Below are 20,803 nucleotides of genomic sequence, written 5' to 3' on the forward strand. Positions count from 1 at the left end.
GTCCTTGGCACTGTTATCTGACCAGAGGTGAATCTATCCAGAGGGGAAGGGCTTTCCATCTTTGAAGAAAGATGGGAACGTACCGCAGACACCGCCAGGGCAACTTGTCTGCACTGGTACTCGCGCTCAAGGGAACCAGTAGTAGAGGCTCACTGGATGTGGGCAACAGGCCAGACTAAGTATCCCCATGAATCACATTCGGCTTTGTAGCTCTGGATTCTGCACTCCTTTCCCTTATAATTGGTGCTTAATGGATTTTTCTGCCCTCACCTTTTTTTGACTTGTTACATGCATCCTTCTATTTTAGTTATATTCAATTTGCAAAACTGCACAAGCTAAAAAGTGAACTTCTGAACATATCCTTCATTTTTTTTGGACATATCCTTGTAAAATAAGATGCGATTACACAAAAGGAAACTTACAGAAAGCATCCAGAATACATTAGTAAGGAAAATGAGAGAGACAGGCTGTAGCATTAGTGGAAAATGTAAAGAATGCTAGCAATTATGCTTCATTGGCTGCACAGACCTGTAACAGCAGTGATTTTAACATAACTTTTACAAGACTTAATAAATTGCCCAAGTAAAAAATATCTCCTACCCTTTACATTAGTCCTGCATGATTCGTATTCCCTAATATGTTGATTTAAAAAATTTCTCTAAGGATATGATATCATCAGTATGTCTTGGTTGATTTATAAGCTGTTCAACATGTTATGCATTGGCAATATACAAAATATTTTTCTTAATATATATTTGTATAATAAAACAAAGTCAGTTTAGTGTATCTGTTTTCAAATATATTGCTAAGCCAAGTATATAGTGCTATAAATTGTACAGTAATATACAAATAGCTGTGGTAAGGTTATATGGATGTCTCTGAAGTTGTTAATTTTACACACATATCATATATGTGTATGACATGATGACTCTATTATTGACATTGTAGTTGTACTGTAGCCACACAAGTCCATTTCCTCAATAAAACTACATACCTTTCTAAGTACTCAATTGCTACATATAATCCTGGAAATTTCGCTTAAATGACAGTACTTTAGAGGTGTTAAAAAGGTTTGCAAATATACTTTAGCAAGCACCCATATCCTCTTTCTGCTCTCCCAGTAGTACTTTACTGCAGCAACCCTGTTAAATAGATTTATTCATAGCCTTACAGCAACTAGAAGTCATTCTCTAGTAGTGAAACCCACCTCATCTGTACATCAAATCCAAAGGAGCATTGAGCATTAGGCAAATGAAGTGAGAACAGCTTGAAACCTCTATACACCAGACAGGCAAGGTGCTGAGAGTGCTCAGGCATCACACAGTTCTTCACACGCAGTTTTTTTGCTGCAGTGCTAGTTTAGTCACTCCCTATGGCCATCGGCTCTTGCCACCTGCAGCACTCCCATGCACCATCCTGGGGAAACTAGTATGGCTGAAAAATGCCTCCTTCCCACCCCAATGAGCTCTTCTTCAGACAGTTCAGTTCCTCGAGCTAGTTTGTCATCCAATTACACAATATTGTGCCTCTTCAAAGAAGAATGTGCGTGCGACCAGAAATAGAAGCTGTGTAGCTCTGCTGCTCAGAGCAAAATCCTAACTTGATTCCACATAATCTACATCCCCAACCTGTCATCAGCACAGTGCTCTCCCAGTTTAAGCAGGAAGCCTGCATGATCTCTGCAGCATGCAAAAAGTAAATGTTCTGTATGGCTGAGTCATTTCCATTATTTTGTGACCATCTATGCACAGTTTCAAGTGCTGTAAAGGGCTTGACTCCATATATCATAGAGGAGTTTTATCCACAGTGCCAGAATTTACCTTTTTTTAAGCTCCAGGTGTAAAGACTGACCCATACTGTTCACTGTACACTATCAATAGCACTACTTAGCCTTTCTTATTCCTACACTCTTTCTGACCTCAAACAACAACCCCTACCCACAAATGTTTTCCTACTGCAGGAAGTCAGCAGTACTAAAGAGGAGGGTGTAAGAGGAAAGGAGAGTAGAATTTAAAAACAGTATTAGAATTCTATAGCCTTGTCAGTTTTTATTTTCACCTAAATATAAATTAAAGTCATAAAGCCAAGGAAAGAATCATTTTTTTCTCATTAACTTAATAATTTTTAAATGCCTTTTAGTGAGATATTTTGAGGAAATACATGTTTATAATGTTTGGAGTTTGTGACTATTTAGCAAGGGAAAACCAAAGAAACATGAAATATCAAATCCTGCATTCAAAAATCAAAACGTTTTGACATACACCTCCAGAGTAATTTCTTACCACTTAAGAAAGCCTGCATGGAATAGTTCTAGGAAGAGCTAAACGCAAAGAAATCCTCACAATGGATAATAAGACCAAATTCTATTCTGCATGGATTTTTTTTTTATTCCACTGCATATTCTTGTTATTTCTTTGGAGAGGAGAATACTTTTTATGACTATACTTTGTTAGCAGAGATTTACTATGCTTTTAACTACATATTTATTCAGACCAGAAATACATGAAGAAAAAGTTATAGATGTTTTTTTTTATCTTGTAAAAAGTTTAATTTTTATACCTGTTTGGAAAAAGACTCTGGCAATTGTAGTGCGACACAGTGGACATGGAGTGCTGGCTGGATTGTCTTTGGCAAGCATCCTTAAGCAAGGTTCACAAAAGATGTGGTGGCATGGATAGCACATGTAAGGATTGAAATAAACATCCAGGCACACTGCACAGATATAGCCTTCTTTATCTCCTCTGAATTCATGCTCATCGTCTGTATGCAGGTTATCTGTTGCAGTCTGCAAGAAGAAGAGAAAGAACATTTCTTCACAGCTCGGCTTATAACTAATTTTGGATAAACCAATCAGCAGGAAGGTGGCTTTAAATAATGCCTAAGAAGTCAGTACACACTGTGATATTCTTAACTTTTAATACACGTTACTTTTCATGAGATAATGAAACATATGGACAAGAGAGGAATGTCACAACAAGCATGAGGAAAAAGAGAACAAAAGTTATATATCAGACAGTAAAAGAAAGGAACAACAAAATCAAAAAGTTTGACTAAACCTGTAATATTATCAGATTTCTTCTTTTAAAACAGATTTTAGCAATTCACCTGTAAATTTTATTACCAAAATATCTGGCAATTTTCCTAAGAGAGGCAAAATGAAACAAAACCCTAAAAATAACCTATGGATTCTTCTGCCTTTGAAAGGTCATTTAGGAAAGGTATGTTTTTGCAAGACTCACAGTGACTATCAGTTAATGACTCACAGTTTGAAACAAACCACAGCTTTATCACTATATGGAGGTCCTGAAACTTAATGTAGAAAGAAAATCCTTCTAGGTTTTTCTTCCAGGAAATCCTAACAACTTGGGCAAATGCTTGTTTTTGCTAGCATGTATGCTTATGAATTTTCTGGAATGGATGTCTTTGTAGGAGGACATGATTGGACTTTCCATATTGTGTACATGCCATATGAACATAAAAATGTTTATATAGAACCAGGTTCATGCTTTGTTATTGTAAAATGACTAAATCTTACCATGCTATCTGAAGATCTTATACTAATGACACCCAAACTTTTTGGCTTAGGAAGAATTTTTTTCTTCATTTCTATGGGAGCAACACAAGAAACAGATTTACTGAGCTGTTTCCTCTATCTCTACTCTCTGTTTTATAGCTAATAGAACCCAGTATACCCCAAAATCCAACAGACCCACCAGGAAAGATCTGAGACAGGAGTGAGTCAGGCACTGCCAAGTGTCAAAACTCTTTTCATATGCCCCTTGTTCTAAACTCTCAAACCATACCTACTGATGCCAATTTAAGCATCTTAATTCTACGCTGCCTTGCTGTATCAGTGACTTCCTGTAGGCTCCAGTACCATACTTAACACCTTCTGCTCTAAATGTCCCTTGCTCAACCACCACCCCATACCCACCTCCTTGCTAGGCCTGCAGAAGTCCTTACAGACACCTATTACCAACGTTAAGCATACCTCATGACTCACTGCTACCCAATATGTACTGCTCTGTGCCAGAGCAGCTGCATGATTAGCATCTAATCTGCATACCCACCAGCCATCTGTTAGATGGGCCACTTTTGACACTTGTAGGCCACGGCAGACTATCACTGCTACTTGTATACCCAATATTCATGATAATATTTTGTGCCTACTCAGAGACACAGGAGTCTCTACGTCTGTCTCAGGGATGATTATGTTTATGGCTTACTGCTTTGGATTTCTGCTGTCTCTCGTAACAGTCAATCCTCTGCTATCTGGGATACTGAACACAGCAAATAATAAATAAACCCTAACAATATGAGTACTATGGAATGCATTTGAAAATGCAGAGCAGAAATGTTTATCCAGGAGGATTTACCAGTTCTGGATAAGCACTAGCCCTACCAGTCTCGCTCATCCTTAGCATCCCACTTTCCAGAACATCAAGTGCCAAGAGAGCTTACAAATTCTGGCACGCAGTGACACAAACTCATGGAGACAGCTTGGGTTCAGCAGTGTCCAGACATTAGCTCTTGTGCAAACCAGAGGTGTCAACACCTGCATGGCTCTTGTAGCACTTACCTCAGCACTTACTACTCCAGCTTGATCTTCTCCATGCCAGATCTGAGATGGGTCTAGAAAACCAGAGTCAGCTTTGCTTTAGTCTGAACTGAGCTCTCTGGAAATTTACTGCAGAGACAACTAGGCAACTCTGACATGCAGCCATCGTGAGTCTGTCTGGGATTATTACTTCTAGCTCCAAGTACCCAGAAAGCAATTGTGTCATTCTCAGAGATAAGTTTGCCCCAGGAAGGGCATGAGAGCAGCACTGTGCTATAACTAATCAATAATCCTGCTTGACCCAGGTTGTCTCTACACTTATGGACAGCCCACACCAGAATAGCATGGCAAAAAGGTAATTGAGAGTTGGTTGTAACTAGGTAATTTTAGAAAGAAGGAAGCCTTTTGTTGACAAAAATCGGCAGACAGACTGGCACAGAAGATGAGGAACATAGTCTCTGTGCTTGGTATACAACAGAGATGACTTCAGCCAAAATTAAGAAGCACTAATACATTTGGCAATGAAAAAACCCACAACGCAGCCATGTAAGGACAGAAGTCAGAAATAAAAGCTAGCACAAAACCACAAGATAGGAGGGAAAAGCTGACTGGCTTTGATGGGCTTCGCTAGGAATGGAAATGGTATAGAGGCGTGCCTGTCTGACTGACTGCAAGTTAAACACTTTGCATGGCCCAATTAAGCACATAAGAGAGCTGGAGGCAGAATGGCTGGAGGACTCCAGGGTAATGGAAGGTTCTGAGATAGGTTTGTAACTGTGATAACATGAACAGACAGAAGAATCTCAGTGTCTACTACAATTAGTAAGCAGATCTAAATTACTCTAACATGCAAACTACATTCTATTTAAGAGTAATTTGATTAGTGAATCAGAGGAAGAACTGTCTTTTCTACAGCTTTGCACCCCTTCTCAAATAGCGTATCTACTCATACTGCATCAGTTAGTAGTGCAAAGCTTAAATCACAGGACTTCCCCTATGCAAGAAGCTAATGTAAAGTAATTTAAATTTGCATTATTTTTATTTGCAACCAAGTGGTGCTTCAAAGTTTCAACAACCAAAGCTTTGGTGTTTGAGAGCTTTACAAGCATAAAACAGAATGTTGCCATTGCAGAGAGATTATAATGCAGTCAAAATTGAGGAAGGCCACGTAGATGTGACAGTGACAGGAATAAAAGACTGCAGACTACTAACAGGGAAACTTTTTAAGCAGTACAATCCTATTACTAGTAAGCAATGGAAGAAAGGTAAAAGCCCTCAAAAATTTCTATGTTCCAAAGTCACATGAGAACTGCTAATACTGACTGCATCACCTTACTGTAATCACTGAGTGAATGGCAGAAGGGTATAAAAAAACCCAAACCAAACCAAAAGAAAATAAAAAGGCAGTGGAACAAAGGATCAGCTTCTGCTTGAAAAGCCTAAGAGGAAGTTTAACTAGCATAAGAAGTCTAATGTAGTTTGGCTGGACTATGTGAAAGTCTTTGATTCAGTTCCACATTTAGGGAGAATACATACAAGAAACAAACATTATATTTATTGTAAGATTTACCTGTAAGCATGTGAAAGAGAGATCTCACCATCTGTGATAATTATGTATGCACTATAACTATGCACTAGAGAACAGCTGTTGCTGCTGTATTTAATTGTTTTACCACTTACTCACTTCTATTCTGGAAAAGCCAACAGGGCTTCACTAAGCAAATTCTTAACCATTTGCCCCTTTCTTGGAAAGAACAATCAAACAGTATGCAAAGTCTGGTAAAGATTTCCCTGTTCTGATGAACATTGCTAAAACTATCTCAAAACTATAGGTAAAACAGAATCAAGAGTAGACAAAAATAGAGTAATCATCAACAAGATATAAACTCTAAAAAGGGATGGTCTGCATCTAATAGATCAGATACACCTGGTATCTCTTACATGTTGTTGCTTGAAGAGAGCTACGAATCGGGCTTCTACAGCAGTACTGGCACAAGATCTAGTATGAGGGCACTAGTTGACATCTTTGTCAGTTCCCTCAATCCAAGCTCAAAGGACACAAACTTTTCCAGCCAATTCACCTCTATGCTTTCTTATTCCTGTCTTAGGTTGCTGGTACAGTAGACTGAGCCATAGAATAAATAGAACAGGCTAAAAAACTCCGTAATAAAATATCACAGATGGAGATTTTAATGCTAGGAGATGACACAGACATGTAGCCATGTGGACTTAAAGAATGGGCTGAAGAGTTATGACTTTTTAATACATTTTGAAATCAGTATCTAAAAAAAAGATTTGTGAGAAAAATGTTGAAGGAAATAAGGAACATAAAGGTCATTTGAAGAGATAGCAAGCAGAGCATCACATGAAAAATGAACCAAGCTTCTTAAGAATACAGACACAGGTCTTCCTAATTAGTTAGAATTCAGACATTTTCATTAAATCAACAGACAGCATCAATACAGCTGTGGAGGACAACACTAGGAGTGGCTAAATGCCATGTCTGGAGAACTGGTGAAACCACAAGCAAACAGAAAAGATGCTCAATGCATGTTGAGAATGAACTATCACTGTTGGCTTGTAAAGCGCATAATCAGCTAGTGACCCTCAGCAGAGTCTGCGTTCCAGTAACACTTGTCAGAAGTGGTAGGAATACAAATGAGAAATGATGGCAGAAAATGACAAGATAAAAATCCTTTGGGACCACTGGCAGTTGTAGAAGACACAAGATCAGTCATCCAACTGATTCAGAAATCCTCAAGTACTCCTCCCTCCTCCCTCAAGTTATTGCAGACAATGTTTGTCCATGAAGTGAACATGTGGTAGAGAAAAATAAAACTCTACTAAAGATAGAAATTCTAAAAATATGGAATCAGAAAGAAATGGAAAGAAAAGCTAAAGCATTCCTGATTGTGAATAGAATTACTGAAATGGCTTGGATATATTTATTAATTTATTCAGTCTCTCAGAGGCTGCAATTTTGATTCCATCTTCCATAACGCAGTAAAACATTTACTTTCAAGGATCTGGCAAATCCTGACAAGTTGAAAGATTATCAATTTACAGACAGCACCACCTGTCAATATGTTGGGGAAAACATTCCTTGAGCACTTGAAGATGAAATTCAAGAAGGCCAAAGCCCAGATGAATCTAGAACTAGTGACAGATGTAGACATTAACAAGAAGAAATTCTACATGTATGCTAGTAGCACTGTGCTGAAAGATTATTTTTAAATAATTTCTTACTAAGTGATATTGATGTATACAGTGATCAGCATATATATTCTTTTACAGGTCCAGATGTTATGTAGACTGCTTAGGAGAGGAAAATTCTTCTATCCTTGCATGCTTAATGTAAAGGTACATAAAACTAGCCTCTTTGCACTGGCAATTCTTTCAGTACTCTCTTACATGAACAGTCCCTCCTCTAAGGGTCAGCAGTGGTCTGGGAGTCAGAAGAATACATAAAGCCACATTTTTACACTTACAAACCAGAAGAAAGAGCTGACATGCTGCACATCTGGATGCCTCACATCTTGAAAGAGAGCAGTCTGCACATTCTCCTTTGCTCTCTCAGAAGCTCCCCTTTGGTAGTTTGTTCCAAGCTATTTGTAAGCTATACATAAATGAAACTATAATGATTTACAGCTCAAAAACTGAATTTAAGCCTTTAATTGTACTATATAATCAGAATATTATACACAGGTTTTAAAAGAGTTTGGCTATACGAGACAGAATGGCTCTAGATCTGCTTTGTACAGAAATGGAAATACTTCTTAGTTACTGCAGCAGTGGTTTCAGCATCATTTCCTAAAGAAATGCAGCTTATGAGATTGCCTCATCAGGTGGTTCCACAACAGCTTTTGAACCCTTAGCTAATTGTAACCAAATCTGACAGAACAGTTGAGATCTCAAGTGTATTGGCTTCCTGAAAATTTCACAAAAATTGACAGCCAGATTGAGGCAGGAGACTGAAATGAGTGCCATCATTTTGGGAAAGGCTGTGGAGTGCCCGCACCAGGTGTCTAATTTTTGGCCAAACAGTGAAGGCTTAGAAGAGGAAAATGAGGATACTGGAGGAAAGAGGAGTACTGAAAGAGGCTTTAGTGTCTGTAAGCAGTGTCCTTAGGGGTGTAGAGAGTAAAGAACGTGATGGAAATCACAGAAGAGAGGAGACGTAATGTGCTAATTATGTACGATATGAAGAAGTAGGAAAGCAGGCTTCACACTATTCGCTATTATTCACCTAAAAACTTGTAGTTGTTTTCTTTCAAGTTAGTGACAATAATAGCATTAATACATTGTTGCTTATTAGAAATTACCTAGTCTAACATTTGCAGGTTAAATCAGTGACTTTTTATGGAGATTTAAAAGCAAACTCAAAAAACAAAACCAAGTATAATTTTAAAATGTTTGAAAATCCCTACCAAAAATCTTTACTGACTAAGCTAGTAGCAGTTCTTCCAAGTCAGGCCAAAGCGTCCCCTGGGGTTTGTATGCCTCTGAGCCTCTGTTTTGGATGACTAGCATAATGAATGCAAAGAGCATCTTTCCAGGCTTCTGGCAAACCTAAGCTTAAAACATATAGATTATAACAGGGCAGATAGGCCAATGCCCATGGCATACATTTCTGTACAAACTAATAATTCACTCTGAACTACCTGCACTCTAAACTTCTCGCTATACAACTTCTCAGAAAAATCCAAAGGCAAACTAAAAACTTCAAAGCAGACCAAAGCAGCTTGAGCAGCTCTCTGGAGCTACCTATCGCTAGGAGTCATGTCCTTCTTTCTGCATTTGGGCTGAATAAATTGCCCAAAGGGAAAAACAACTGACAAACATTTTGTTTCACTGAGAACTTTTGTTTAAAGAAAAGAGTGTATTTATTTTTATTTTGTGTATTTAAAAGTAGCGTTAGGCAGTGGCATTCTTCAGCTCTTGATTAAGTACTTTGCAAGGCCATGGCTTCTAAAGCAACAATTAACTATGGGTAGACAGCTATACTTTAGTATATAAGGTTGTAAAGTGACAACACTAAATGAATATAACAAATAATAGAAGTGAAAATCAGAATATTCTGAACAGATAATCACACTAACCTCCAGGTAACCTCTTTTATGTTCCAGAGGCAATAAATTATCTGCCTATCTTCTTCTCACGGAAGACAACCTCCTGAACACTTTAATTCCCTTTCCTAGCTCTATTTGAGTCATTAAAGGTTGTTCTGAGCTCATGTTTATTCATGAAGGTTACTACTTTTCAGACCTGAAAAGACCTTTTGACCCTCCAAACTTTGTTTTCCCCACTCTAGCAATTTGCCTAATCAAATATGCTTGATTTGATTTGCCTAATCAAATACACGTATGCATATTAACTTTTTCCTATCAATCCTGAATTGTTTCTATCTTTAGGTAATGATGGCCACCAACAGTATTACTACAATATTTTCTTAGTCCTGAATGATCTCGTAATGAACAGCACAGGCAATTTAGTTTCCTATCTAGTTAAAGTTCATTGAATTATTATGCACAGGCCATAATTGTACCCATATATTATGCATGCTACAACCTGAGCCAGGTCAATAACTCTAAGTCTTCACTGACCTTATCATGCCCCTACCTACGATAATTATATCTGGTCCATTATTTTAGTATCTGAGCACCCTATCATCACAATTCATCACAGCTTGTGTGGTTAACTAAAATTATTTTGTCTAACATGCATTAACATTTTCTGTGCTTACCTGCTGCAAATTTCTACTCTTGCTCTGATGGCACAAGGGCTCCTGCGTAACCACAACAGCTCTGCTGCAGGCAGAAGTTAACTAGGAGATGCTACTAAGACTGAAATTACTGGATTAATTCAGCACACAGTGGAACATCAAGCCCATCCTTATAAATAAGCATTTCACTGGAGTCTAGGTGAGTTCGGTCTGTATTTTTCTTCTCTGGAAATGCAGTTATTTCATCATGAAAAAATATCAAAGTAATATGGCAACATCTAATTTTCATAAAACCTAAAACTATTACACAAAAACAAACAAACAAACAAACAAAAAAAACAAACCCCATGGTTTATTTGGGACAAATTTGAAGTTTTAAAGCATATATTTATTTAATCTGATTGTTAAGGAACCACGTCCTTTTACACATTTTCTTAAGTTTTAATCTTCCTACCAAAGTAAAAGATCGCCGTTTATTAGTTACACCAAAGCAGCTGCTAGCTATATCTACAGTGTTCTCTGCTTGTAATAGTTCTGCCATGTGGTAAAAAGATTTATGTCAATTCACATATATAAAGACCTAGAGAATCAATAAATTATTTCAGCTGAAATATTAGTATTATACTTGTAAAAATAGCCCACCTTTTAATTTTGAGATAACCAACAGATTTGCAGCACTGAAATAACGACAGTAGTATGCATTTATTTTTCCACGCCACTTGTAGGCTTTGTGTGAATGCACACACTATTATTCTGTCAGGGAAGATACTCATAATAAAATGAGTTGTGAAAGGATGTCTGGAACAGTGCTGCTATATTTTGGCAGCTTTGCATAAATACAGTCATAGTATTCCAAACAACGCATCTGAAATTCTTCTTGTCATTCACCATAAATCTAAAGCATTTTATAATGATGCATGACACAATCTGAGTTAATAGATAGCACACAAAAGGTCCCTTTGTGCAAAACTCCTACTCTTACCATTAAAACAGGTCTCTTCCCCAGCACTGCACAGCAGAACGAGCCACGGGAAGAGGGCTGTTCACAGATCGGTTCCAGTCCTCTCCCGAACCGCGCTGACAGTCTGTACTCCATTTCTGGAATGCAGCTTGATAAATAACTAAAATCTGCAGTCTGATGTGTTTTCTGCTAAAGTTTCACTATTCCTGGGATCTGCCACCTCCAAGTCACAGCTCTCCCTGCCTATACAGTTGGCGCTTGCTGCTGTCCAGACTGCAGACGAGCAGTACTGCACCAGACTAAATCCAGGGGAACTGCTCAGCAACTGCACGCAGGGACTGCAAATAGTTACCAAACACCCATACAGTGAAAAGTACACAGAATTTCTGGCCACTAGATATGTTACAGAAGACTTAGTATTGATTTGGATAAAAACATGGGCTTGCTGAACATGCTTTTCCAAGGAATTTATTTAAATAAATTTTATATAAATTAATTAGTGGTATTACATAAACACTACTTTCTTCTCAGTCATAATTTGCAGTGATTACACGATCACTCAAATGTTATTAACATGACATAACAGAGATTTACAACACAGCGTAGAAGCTGAACTGAGAAAGTTCTTGCCTTTTATTCTGCAAATACTAGAATTTAGGTAGGGACCATCAGAACTATGACTGGAAATGGGAATTTAATCCAAATAAACTAACCGTGCCTCTGTCTGCATTTACAGGGATGCGCACTATGGTAGGTACTACCCTGACTCTCCCTCTGGGCATCTGCTGGGACACGACATGTCTCCAGCTGGGTCGTGTACTCAGGGTGTCCTTTCCATTGGGCTGGACAAACAGCACAGAGATTTAAGGAATCGGCAAGTATCCACAGTTTCCACAATCTAAGTATAGCTTATGACATGTTATAGCAAGAAAGGATTCACCAAGTGAGATGAATTTCTTCAAAATAACTCACCTCAAAATTAGAATCCTAAATTTATTTTAAGACAAAGAAGTGTCACAATTTTCAAAAAGTTTTCATTATCTGGAGCAATTGGGTGATCTTCTTGCTCAAAATAATCCGACCACCTATTTAAAGTCTTGTTTGAGTTTCTGAAACATGATTTAATTATTATATAAATAGATCCCATATATAAACCATACTGAAGCACAACATTCACTTACACTGAAGGAAAAGAGAGACATGTAAAGGATTTCAAATAAGAATATACTTGAGAAACTCTAGGGAAAAGATGAAATCTTGTCAGTGTTAGTTATTCTTTTATAGTTGATGACTAAGATAACTACTGAATAATCCTAACTTCACTAGAATTGCATCTTTGAATTCATTTCCTATGTAGTTCAGGGATGACTTGAGGAAATTCATATATTTTCCTTAAAAAGCCAAACAACTCACCAAAACATGTAAAAATAGACTTTTACTTCAAAAATGTCACGAAAATGAAGGCAGCTTTTCCAGTCCTAGCTTTTCCAGCACTACAAATCTGCAAGAAGTCCAAATCCACTGGATTTCCTACAGAACTTTCTGAAAATTTTCTCAAGTTGTAAATGACAACTTCAAAAGAAAAAATGATTAAAGCTTAAGACTCTAGTATAGTAGGAGTTAACAGAAAAAATAAAAAGCATTTATAAACAGGTCAAGTAAAATATTTTTTCCAATTTAATTTACAGTTATTTTAAAATAGTAAAACTCACAGTTTATAATTGATCTGTAGTACATATTCTAATGTGAGATTAAGACAACAAAAACAATCAAAAATATAGAAGTATTTTAGATAACTTCATGTAGCAATAGAAAGTCTGCCTCGTTTTTTTTTCTTTTCATGCAACCTCTGAGGACTGACACTGAAATCTGATCCTGTTAAAAAAAAATTCAGATGGATACGCAGTAACAAAATGCAACCCAAACACTGCTCTTCCAAAAAATAAGATCTAGATACTCAATTTAAAAGAGATTAACCATCTCTTTCTAAATCTTCTCCTTTGTTATAGCCTATCAGAAAATATAAATTATGGTTTTGTGACAGCAGCTGCCAACAATAACCACTGTATCATTTCCTCAAAATTTTATTCAGTCTTATCTAAAGTCATCCAAACTGCAAAAACTTGCTTTCTCTCAGATTCAACCATTAGAGGCCTCACTCTGGAGATGTAGAAGCTGCAAAGTTTTAAATGGTTAAACCCTCTTTTCAGATGCTTGATTTAAGCAGCTATTATCAAAAAATTTTGTCAGATGACAGAGCAGAACTGTTTATTTCTTACTATACGTGGGAAATCTTGCATACATGCATGCATATTTTTGTAATAACGGAGAACTTTAATATACATGTCCATATATACTTTTCACACAGAGGAAACCACATTCCATGTGTAAATATTACAATTATAACATGCAGAAATTATTTTATACAAGACATGAGTCATCTGTGTTGTATAATCAGCATATGGCATCCTTCTTTATTTCCCCAGAAGTTTTGTGAAGATAAGGCCATTTTAATTTTTAGGATGGTAACATTTCTCTTCTACAAAAGCCTTGAAGGAACTGAATAATGAGTTCTTACGATTTTAATCTTTTCTCCCTGTTTAAGTTTAATACAGTAGTTTTTGCTTCCTGTAAACTTTCTTAGAAAGTTGCTCAGAAACCAATATGAACCTCCCCCCCCCCCAAAAAAAAAAAAAAAGAGAGAGAATTTAAGGCTTTTGAGCGACAGGATGATGAAATGGAAAAAAAATGGGACTGAACATCTGCTATTTTACATTTCCCTGACTGGACTGAAAAAGTAGGATGCACAAGACTCACCAATACAAGGACATAAGAACTACTGTGCTGAAGTGCTCATAAATACCAGCCTGTTGCTTTTGAAAATGTAAAAAAAGATAAAGTTAAATGAAACAATACATAGTGTATTGCTGCACAAACGTGGGTTTGAACTTGTATAAAAAGGATTTTAATACTATAAAAAGATTGTACTCAGGATTCGCTTAGCATGGAGAAGAGATGGCTTGGGGTGATCGAACAGCAGTCTTACAACATCTATGACCAGTCCACTGAGAAGATGACTCTTTACATGGTGCATGGTAGGAGAATAAGAAACAACACGCATACACTGAAACAAGAGCGGTTCAGGCTGGTTTATACGGAATATTCCCTGTCCCACGTGGACAGTCCAGCAGTCAACTGTGTTGCGACAGAGGTTGTGCAGTCTCCATCTTTGGGGGTTTTCAAGATCCCAAATAACCTGGTCTGACCCTAGCTGGCTCTGCTTTGAGTAGGAGGTTGGGCTGGAGATGTCTTGAGATCCCTGAGTTATAAGATAAATTATTCTATGATTCTATCGGTTTATTTGCTAACCAATGTTTTTCAGTTTTTAGTAATTCTCTTTTCCCCTCTTTTTGTTATTTGGCCTCTACCTGAGTTATAGAGACATTGAGTTTTTCACATAGCATCTTTCTGTTACAAGTATGATAAAATACTAGAAGATTTTCTTGCTTTCTGTTTGCATTGCTAATAAAATTTCATCTGCAAAGGAAACAAGTATTTTACTGTATTTTCCATAGGGTATTTTTTAAATTCTAATTTTCTCTTGCCTTTATCCAAAGGAAACAGCTCTGTAGATGAAGCAGAAGTAGCAGAAAAGGTCTGGCAAAAAAGCAAACTGTATAAGGAAAAAACAAAGCTCCTTCTGCTCATCATTTCAAGGATGTACTGCGACACAGGCTGTATTCAGGAGGTAAAATTGAATTTCTGTTTGCTTAGCGTATCTTGGATAACAATCTTGTAGAGGAAGTCTCCCTGCCATTCACTAAGCTGGGATCTGTTCCTTGTAGCAGTACAATGACACTCTTGACCAGGGTAATGTTGACTGAATGTGGTTCTTTTTCACCGCTTCACATGGTGTAGGAGAAGGGATCTGCCTCAAGACAGGCTCCCAAGTGTGTCTCTTCTGAAGAGATGTGAGATGCAAAGACAACTCAATGGCAGCGCCACCGTGCCACGCTGCCACGGCAGCGTTCAACAGAAAAGACTACGACTCTGGTGTGAGCGAGGGTGAAGCTGAACGGGGCTTCACGCCTTAACAGAACTCATCCACGTTCTCATGACCTGCGTAGGGCAGTGGTAACAAATGTGCCTTTACATTTGAGAAAATGTGCATCGTGACAGCTTATGATTCTGCCACCTGTGTGATTAGCAGTAAGTTATGATTCTGTTCATTCAGATCTGTTTTGTGTTTTTGCTGTAACATTCACATTCATGCTGAACATTAACCTGGAATATATCCTTCCATTATTAGCACAACATAAACCAGTACTATATTTCATTTACGAAAGCATCTGTACAGAAATGCTTTGTGTTTTTATTTTCTCCTACAAATATTCTTTTGATAAACTAATCTCCTTATAAGAAGAAAATGTGCTTCAAACCTTGTGCATTAATCGGACTGTAACAAAAGCTGCATTACAGTATTTTAGTCACATCACCGCCAAAAACTGAAGCTACTCCGGTACATCGTTACAATGGTAAGAATTCCAATCTTTTGGTAATTTTATGTATTCATCTATGTAACATTTCCAAATAGATCTCCATTAACTTTCGTCACTGTTTTTCCTCCCCTTTTTGCTTAAATGCACAAATAATTAAGATGTTTCTTTACTCACAAACAAAAAAGTTTCTTTACAAAGCAACACTTTTTCAGGAAACTACAAAATCAAAACAAAAAGGACAAGAAATGTTTTAGTAAACGACAGTAATATAAAATCACCTATGAAAAATTTAAAGAACAGTGAGATTCCATCCTAAAATACTGCAGATTTTTATAGCTAATTACATTGTCATAGAAATTCTCAGTAGCTTTTGCTGGTGCCATCATTCAGATTGGTTAAATACCTCGAGGTCCTTCACAAGAGATGCTCAGAGGGTCCTTTTTTACTTACTGATCTCCCTAAGAGTTACAGGAAATCATGGTCAACTAGAACATACAGGAAATACAGTTTTCTGATCAGGAAAAAAGAAAGCAACAGATTTTCAAGGATAGCTCTAGATACCTGAACTGGAAGAAAAAAAAAGACTAAAGAAGAGATGCTTCAGTATGTTTTTGTGTTCCAAGAAAATATAGCTGATGCAAAATAGTAATAAATAAAATCTGAAAACAGTACTCGTGCTTTTGGCTGCAGCTAAGCACACAGATCACATAGATACAGAGAATTATAGCAAATAATTCTGATATTCAATTAACCAATTAGCCAGTATCTAGAACTCACTATTCAAACAGAAGCAGCAGCCACATAGTCTAAGTTATAAAATAAAGTATACATGGAATAATGCAACAAGCTCTAGAAAATACAAAAAAAGACTTTATAATTATTGTTAAAATTAGACTCCCTTCCTTCCTTCCCTCACCAAAGCCCACAGAAGATGGAAGACTCAAGTTTCTGTTCCCTAAAGAGAGCAATCAAAGAGTGCTAACTTGGACTTTACAAATGGAAGAAGTAGTAAAGGGCTCAAAAGCAGTAAAATCAAGTTCGTGCATTGCTGTGCACAAGCCAATAAACGTTTCCTCCCAATGGGGATAATTATTGTGGGCATAAAGCAGTATTGGCATGCCTACAATAATTCCTGTTCCATAGATTACACCATCAGGCATCACAGATGTGGTCAACACCAATTGCTCACAGTAGCTCCATGAACAATAACATTTGTTCGTAGCAGCTCCGTTAACTTTCTTCAAGAACTGCCTGTCCTCCTGCCTAACGCAGGAAACTCTGTACTTAAGTAGATAAACAGGAGTTTAGCATAGAAGAGTGTATTCAAGCTAAATCAACACAGAAATAAAACTCCTAGAGAAAGCTTCCTTCGTGACACTAGTTTTGCAAATTTTTCTTAGCAGTTGAAAAGCCAAGCAATACGTAAGGCCTAACCTGCCTATTAGTGCTAACATTCAGCTGAGTTCAAATACAATGCTGATAATAACTGCTCTCATCAAGAGCTCTGACTTTAAAAATCATTGCTGCCAGTCCCTCATATGCACTGCTCAATGTGATGTCAACATCTGCAAACATGTAGTTTATAGAGAACAAGAATTTGTCCAGGCTTTCTATATTGCTGAAAATGGTCATAAGAAAATCCCACAAATGGGTATCCGTGAAAGTACTCATGAAGTGTGTGTGCACCAAAGAAACAACCGGAGGCGGATACCACACGGTGGTTTTTTTTTTTCTTTAAAAAAACCCAATTATTTAACAATTATTTCTGTTCTTTCATGGGAATTTGTCCTGCACCACTGTCCTATGAAATGGATATAATTCATTCGAATGGTCCTCCTCTCTGATTCTTATTTCACTCTGTTTTTTGATGTTACTGAATTTACTGAGAATATACTGCTTTGGTCAAACAGTGCTTCAGACACATTTTAAAAAATCCTGCTCAAACAGCCTTTCATAAAAGGAATACACTTCATGGCCATGTTACACATTAATATTTTTCACAATTAAGGAGAAGAAACAATGTCTATTAGGATTCATCACTAATTTCAGAAGCCAGTTGGGCACTACCTTTCAAAGCTCAAGATTATATGAAAGAAATAACTTGTTATTTGCAACAGAATTAATTTATTTTGTTGTAAAACTGAAATATAATATAGGATTAAACTACAGGAGACAAAATAATCTCCATGAACAAACAGCAAGGTCATATGTATAAAATGCTCAAATCTTCTGCAATTACAACAATGCAATTTAAAGCCATGGTATTTATGGCACTTTAATGAACAACAGGGTGAAAAAAATGTCCCATTAAAATCACCTGGACAAGTCCAGTATTTTGTTTTGCAGCATTAGATAAGATTAGACAGATTAGTAAGAGTTCATTGCAGCAACACAATTTTCATTCATTTAAATCTCCTACTACACAAAAAATATGTATTTGTAAATGAACAGGTCACAACTACAGATTTTATGATAAACCAGAGGTAAACAGTAAGTTTAGTGATTAACTTTCCCAACGCAACCAGTTACCATAAAATATTATTTGTGATTCTTAAAAACAGGCAGGACTCTTCTTTAAGATTAAAAGTTTTGGCAAAGTAATTCAGAAAAACAAATCTTTAAACATGGTCTTTTTCTCATGTCTAAAAAGGATCACAAGTTTTTCAATTTATCTTAGTACCAGTAGACCTTATCTAAAAGCTTAACTTCTTATAGAGCAAAATCCAAATATATTCATTGTATGTCGCAACATATTTGGATTCACAGAAGTGAATACACTAAACTATACTTCACACGTCTTTGACTCAGATATACGACAGAATGATCACCGAAATCTAACAATGGCATACAACGTATAAAATTCATCAGCAGTAGACATGGAATCTCAAAAACGTCATTGCTGTCAGCCTCAAAGTCTTTGCAAGACTAACACCAAGATGGTACAGAAGAGCTTGGAAATTTATAGAAACAAGAACGCACAGCTCATTTTCATGAGAAGAACAATTCAAAATACGTATAAGGGAAAAAAGGACCAATGTAGAGAAGTATTTCAGGATCATTTCTCTAAATGACTCACTGCAAAATGAATTGCAAGTTACTTTTGTGGCAAAGCACTGAATTTTAGTTTCTTACCGAATTATATGCAATCTGATTTGCAAAATGCAAGATTTCAAGTTTGAACGTGATAATCTAATAGAGCCCACTACCACTAACATGTTAGCCAGTTAAACATGTTTTTATTTTTAATCATCTACTCTGACAGTAAGAAAGGACACTATTTCCTACCTTGTATCTAGCAAAATGCTGAGAAAAAGGAGAAACTACTCAAAACGATCTTACTAGATCTCAACAAAGGACAGCTCTCCCATGACAGTCTGAATAATGTGAGATGCTCTTAAGTAAGGTCCTGTAAACTTTCCCAAGTTAGCTCCAAAGAGCACTGAGCAGTGTCCCGGGAAATATCTCAGCTGTCTAGAAGTTCTGGATATGACTGCTGTGAGACAGCACTTTGGGAACTAACCACCTCCCCCTGCCTATGTAAAGCTGCAAAGAGCAGCAATCAGGGATGCCTTGCTGGTGACCAAGGAGGCAGGCAGTGCCAGAAGCAAGTCTTTCAGGTCAGCAGAGATCCTGGACTCCTACCTGAGATATTCTATACTCACTTTTTTTCCTTTTGATGAGTGGATGTGTTGAGAGCCTTGGGTAGCTGAATGAAAGATGATTTTCATTGCTGGGAAGAGTAACTCTGTGGTTAACTGATAAAAGCAAACTCTTCTTTAGGTTAGCATATCTCAAAAACCAACCTCATTTGATACTGAAATGTTCTATACATTTTTACAGAATAGTTTCACTTCTAATTTTATTTTCCTTAATGTGGCAGCATCTTGTATCCTAGCTTACCACACCATCCTGTATCCTAACTGATGATGAAATGTAACAATCAAAGACAAAAAAAATCCAGTATCATAGAGTATACAAAGCAAACCAATGCTATTGAGTTTGACTGCAATTAGTTGATCTCTACTAGTAAGATGTGACCATTTTTAGATGGCTCATTTGTCAGTTCCTCAGACAAAAGCAGGACATAATCGTACAAAGCTCTTTGTATTTGTTCAAAGACCTAAGTATATTAACAGAACAGAACGCATTAAGCTTCTGACTTTTTGTTTTATGGCTTTCACAGTGAATTCAATGGAAGACTAGTACTTTATTTTGGGTTCTTAAAGAATGCAAGCTAAAGCCCTAAAGCAGAATATCCACTGTAAAGCCTTTGTGAAGGGTATGACCAGCACAAATGCTTGCAGAGCCCACAACACAGCCAAATTCTCTAGAATCTAGCATTTCATTACTAAAAAGTTTCTTAGCTCTCATTCTGCAGATAGATCTTCAAAAGTAGTAAAATTTAACTGGTAGGGACAATCTTGGGAAAAAACTCAGTGATGCAAACCCTTCAGTTCTTCATCCTGACTGCAGTCTTAACTGTGTAGTCCATCAGTGTCAACTTCAGTCATTTAACCTCAGATCATTGAGGGGAGAGAGCGGGTACAAAGCGGCAGTGGAATGAACTCAGCTGGGAAGGAGATGCTACTGGGAAGAAGACACAGCGAAAAGCACGGATGTGTCAAAAGACACTACCAGAGAGAACAAAAACTTAGAGGAGAAGCTCTGATACAGTCCCCTTTTAGATGTGACATGCAGATACTGAGCAGGTATTAATAAATCAGTGGTTAATCAGACAAGGAGTGTGCCTTGGCAGGAACAGAGATCTATAGATCACAAGATAATTTTTTTCTTTCAAAAAATTAAACAAAAACCGTAAGTCACCCATTGCATAATTGCGGATGATAGTTATGTAGTTACAAAAGCCAAGAAATCATTATAAATTTTGCTCTATGAATTAAATTGAAATACAACAGTGTACATAAGTTTCTAATGGTCCCTCAGCCTGCAATCACAGTGTACTCACACTGCACCCAACATTACTGTATATGTACTTCTGATTTTCAACAGCTATTTTTAAATGCTTAATAATACTTCTTTAAGCCCAAATGACTTGAAAATAT

At 37.0% G+C, this 20,803-nt stretch overlaps 1 protein-coding gene across 5 annotated transcripts in view; it reads right to left on the bottom strand.

The window, feature by feature from the left end:
• Positions 1 to 20,803, bottom strand: part of RNF180 (ring finger protein 180) — a 64,403-nt gene that overhangs the window by 12,184 nt on the left and 31,416 nt on the right. For all 5 annotated transcript variants that reach the window (XM_062600359.1, XM_062600356.1, XM_062600355.1 and 2 more), the window contains one exon: positions 2,560 to 2,785. In XM_062600359.1, the coding sequence (XP_062456343.1) occupies positions 2,560 to 2,785 (226 nt within the window). The remainder of the gene's footprint in view (positions 1 to 2,559; positions 2,786 to 20,803) is intronic.

This window comes from Rhea pennata, chromosome Z (assembly GCF_028389875.1).
Source record: "Rhea pennata isolate bPtePen1 chromosome Z, bPtePen1.pri, whole genome shotgun sequence".
NCBI classification, from domain to species: Eukaryota; Metazoa; Chordata; class Aves; order Rheiformes; family Rheidae; genus Rhea; species Rhea pennata.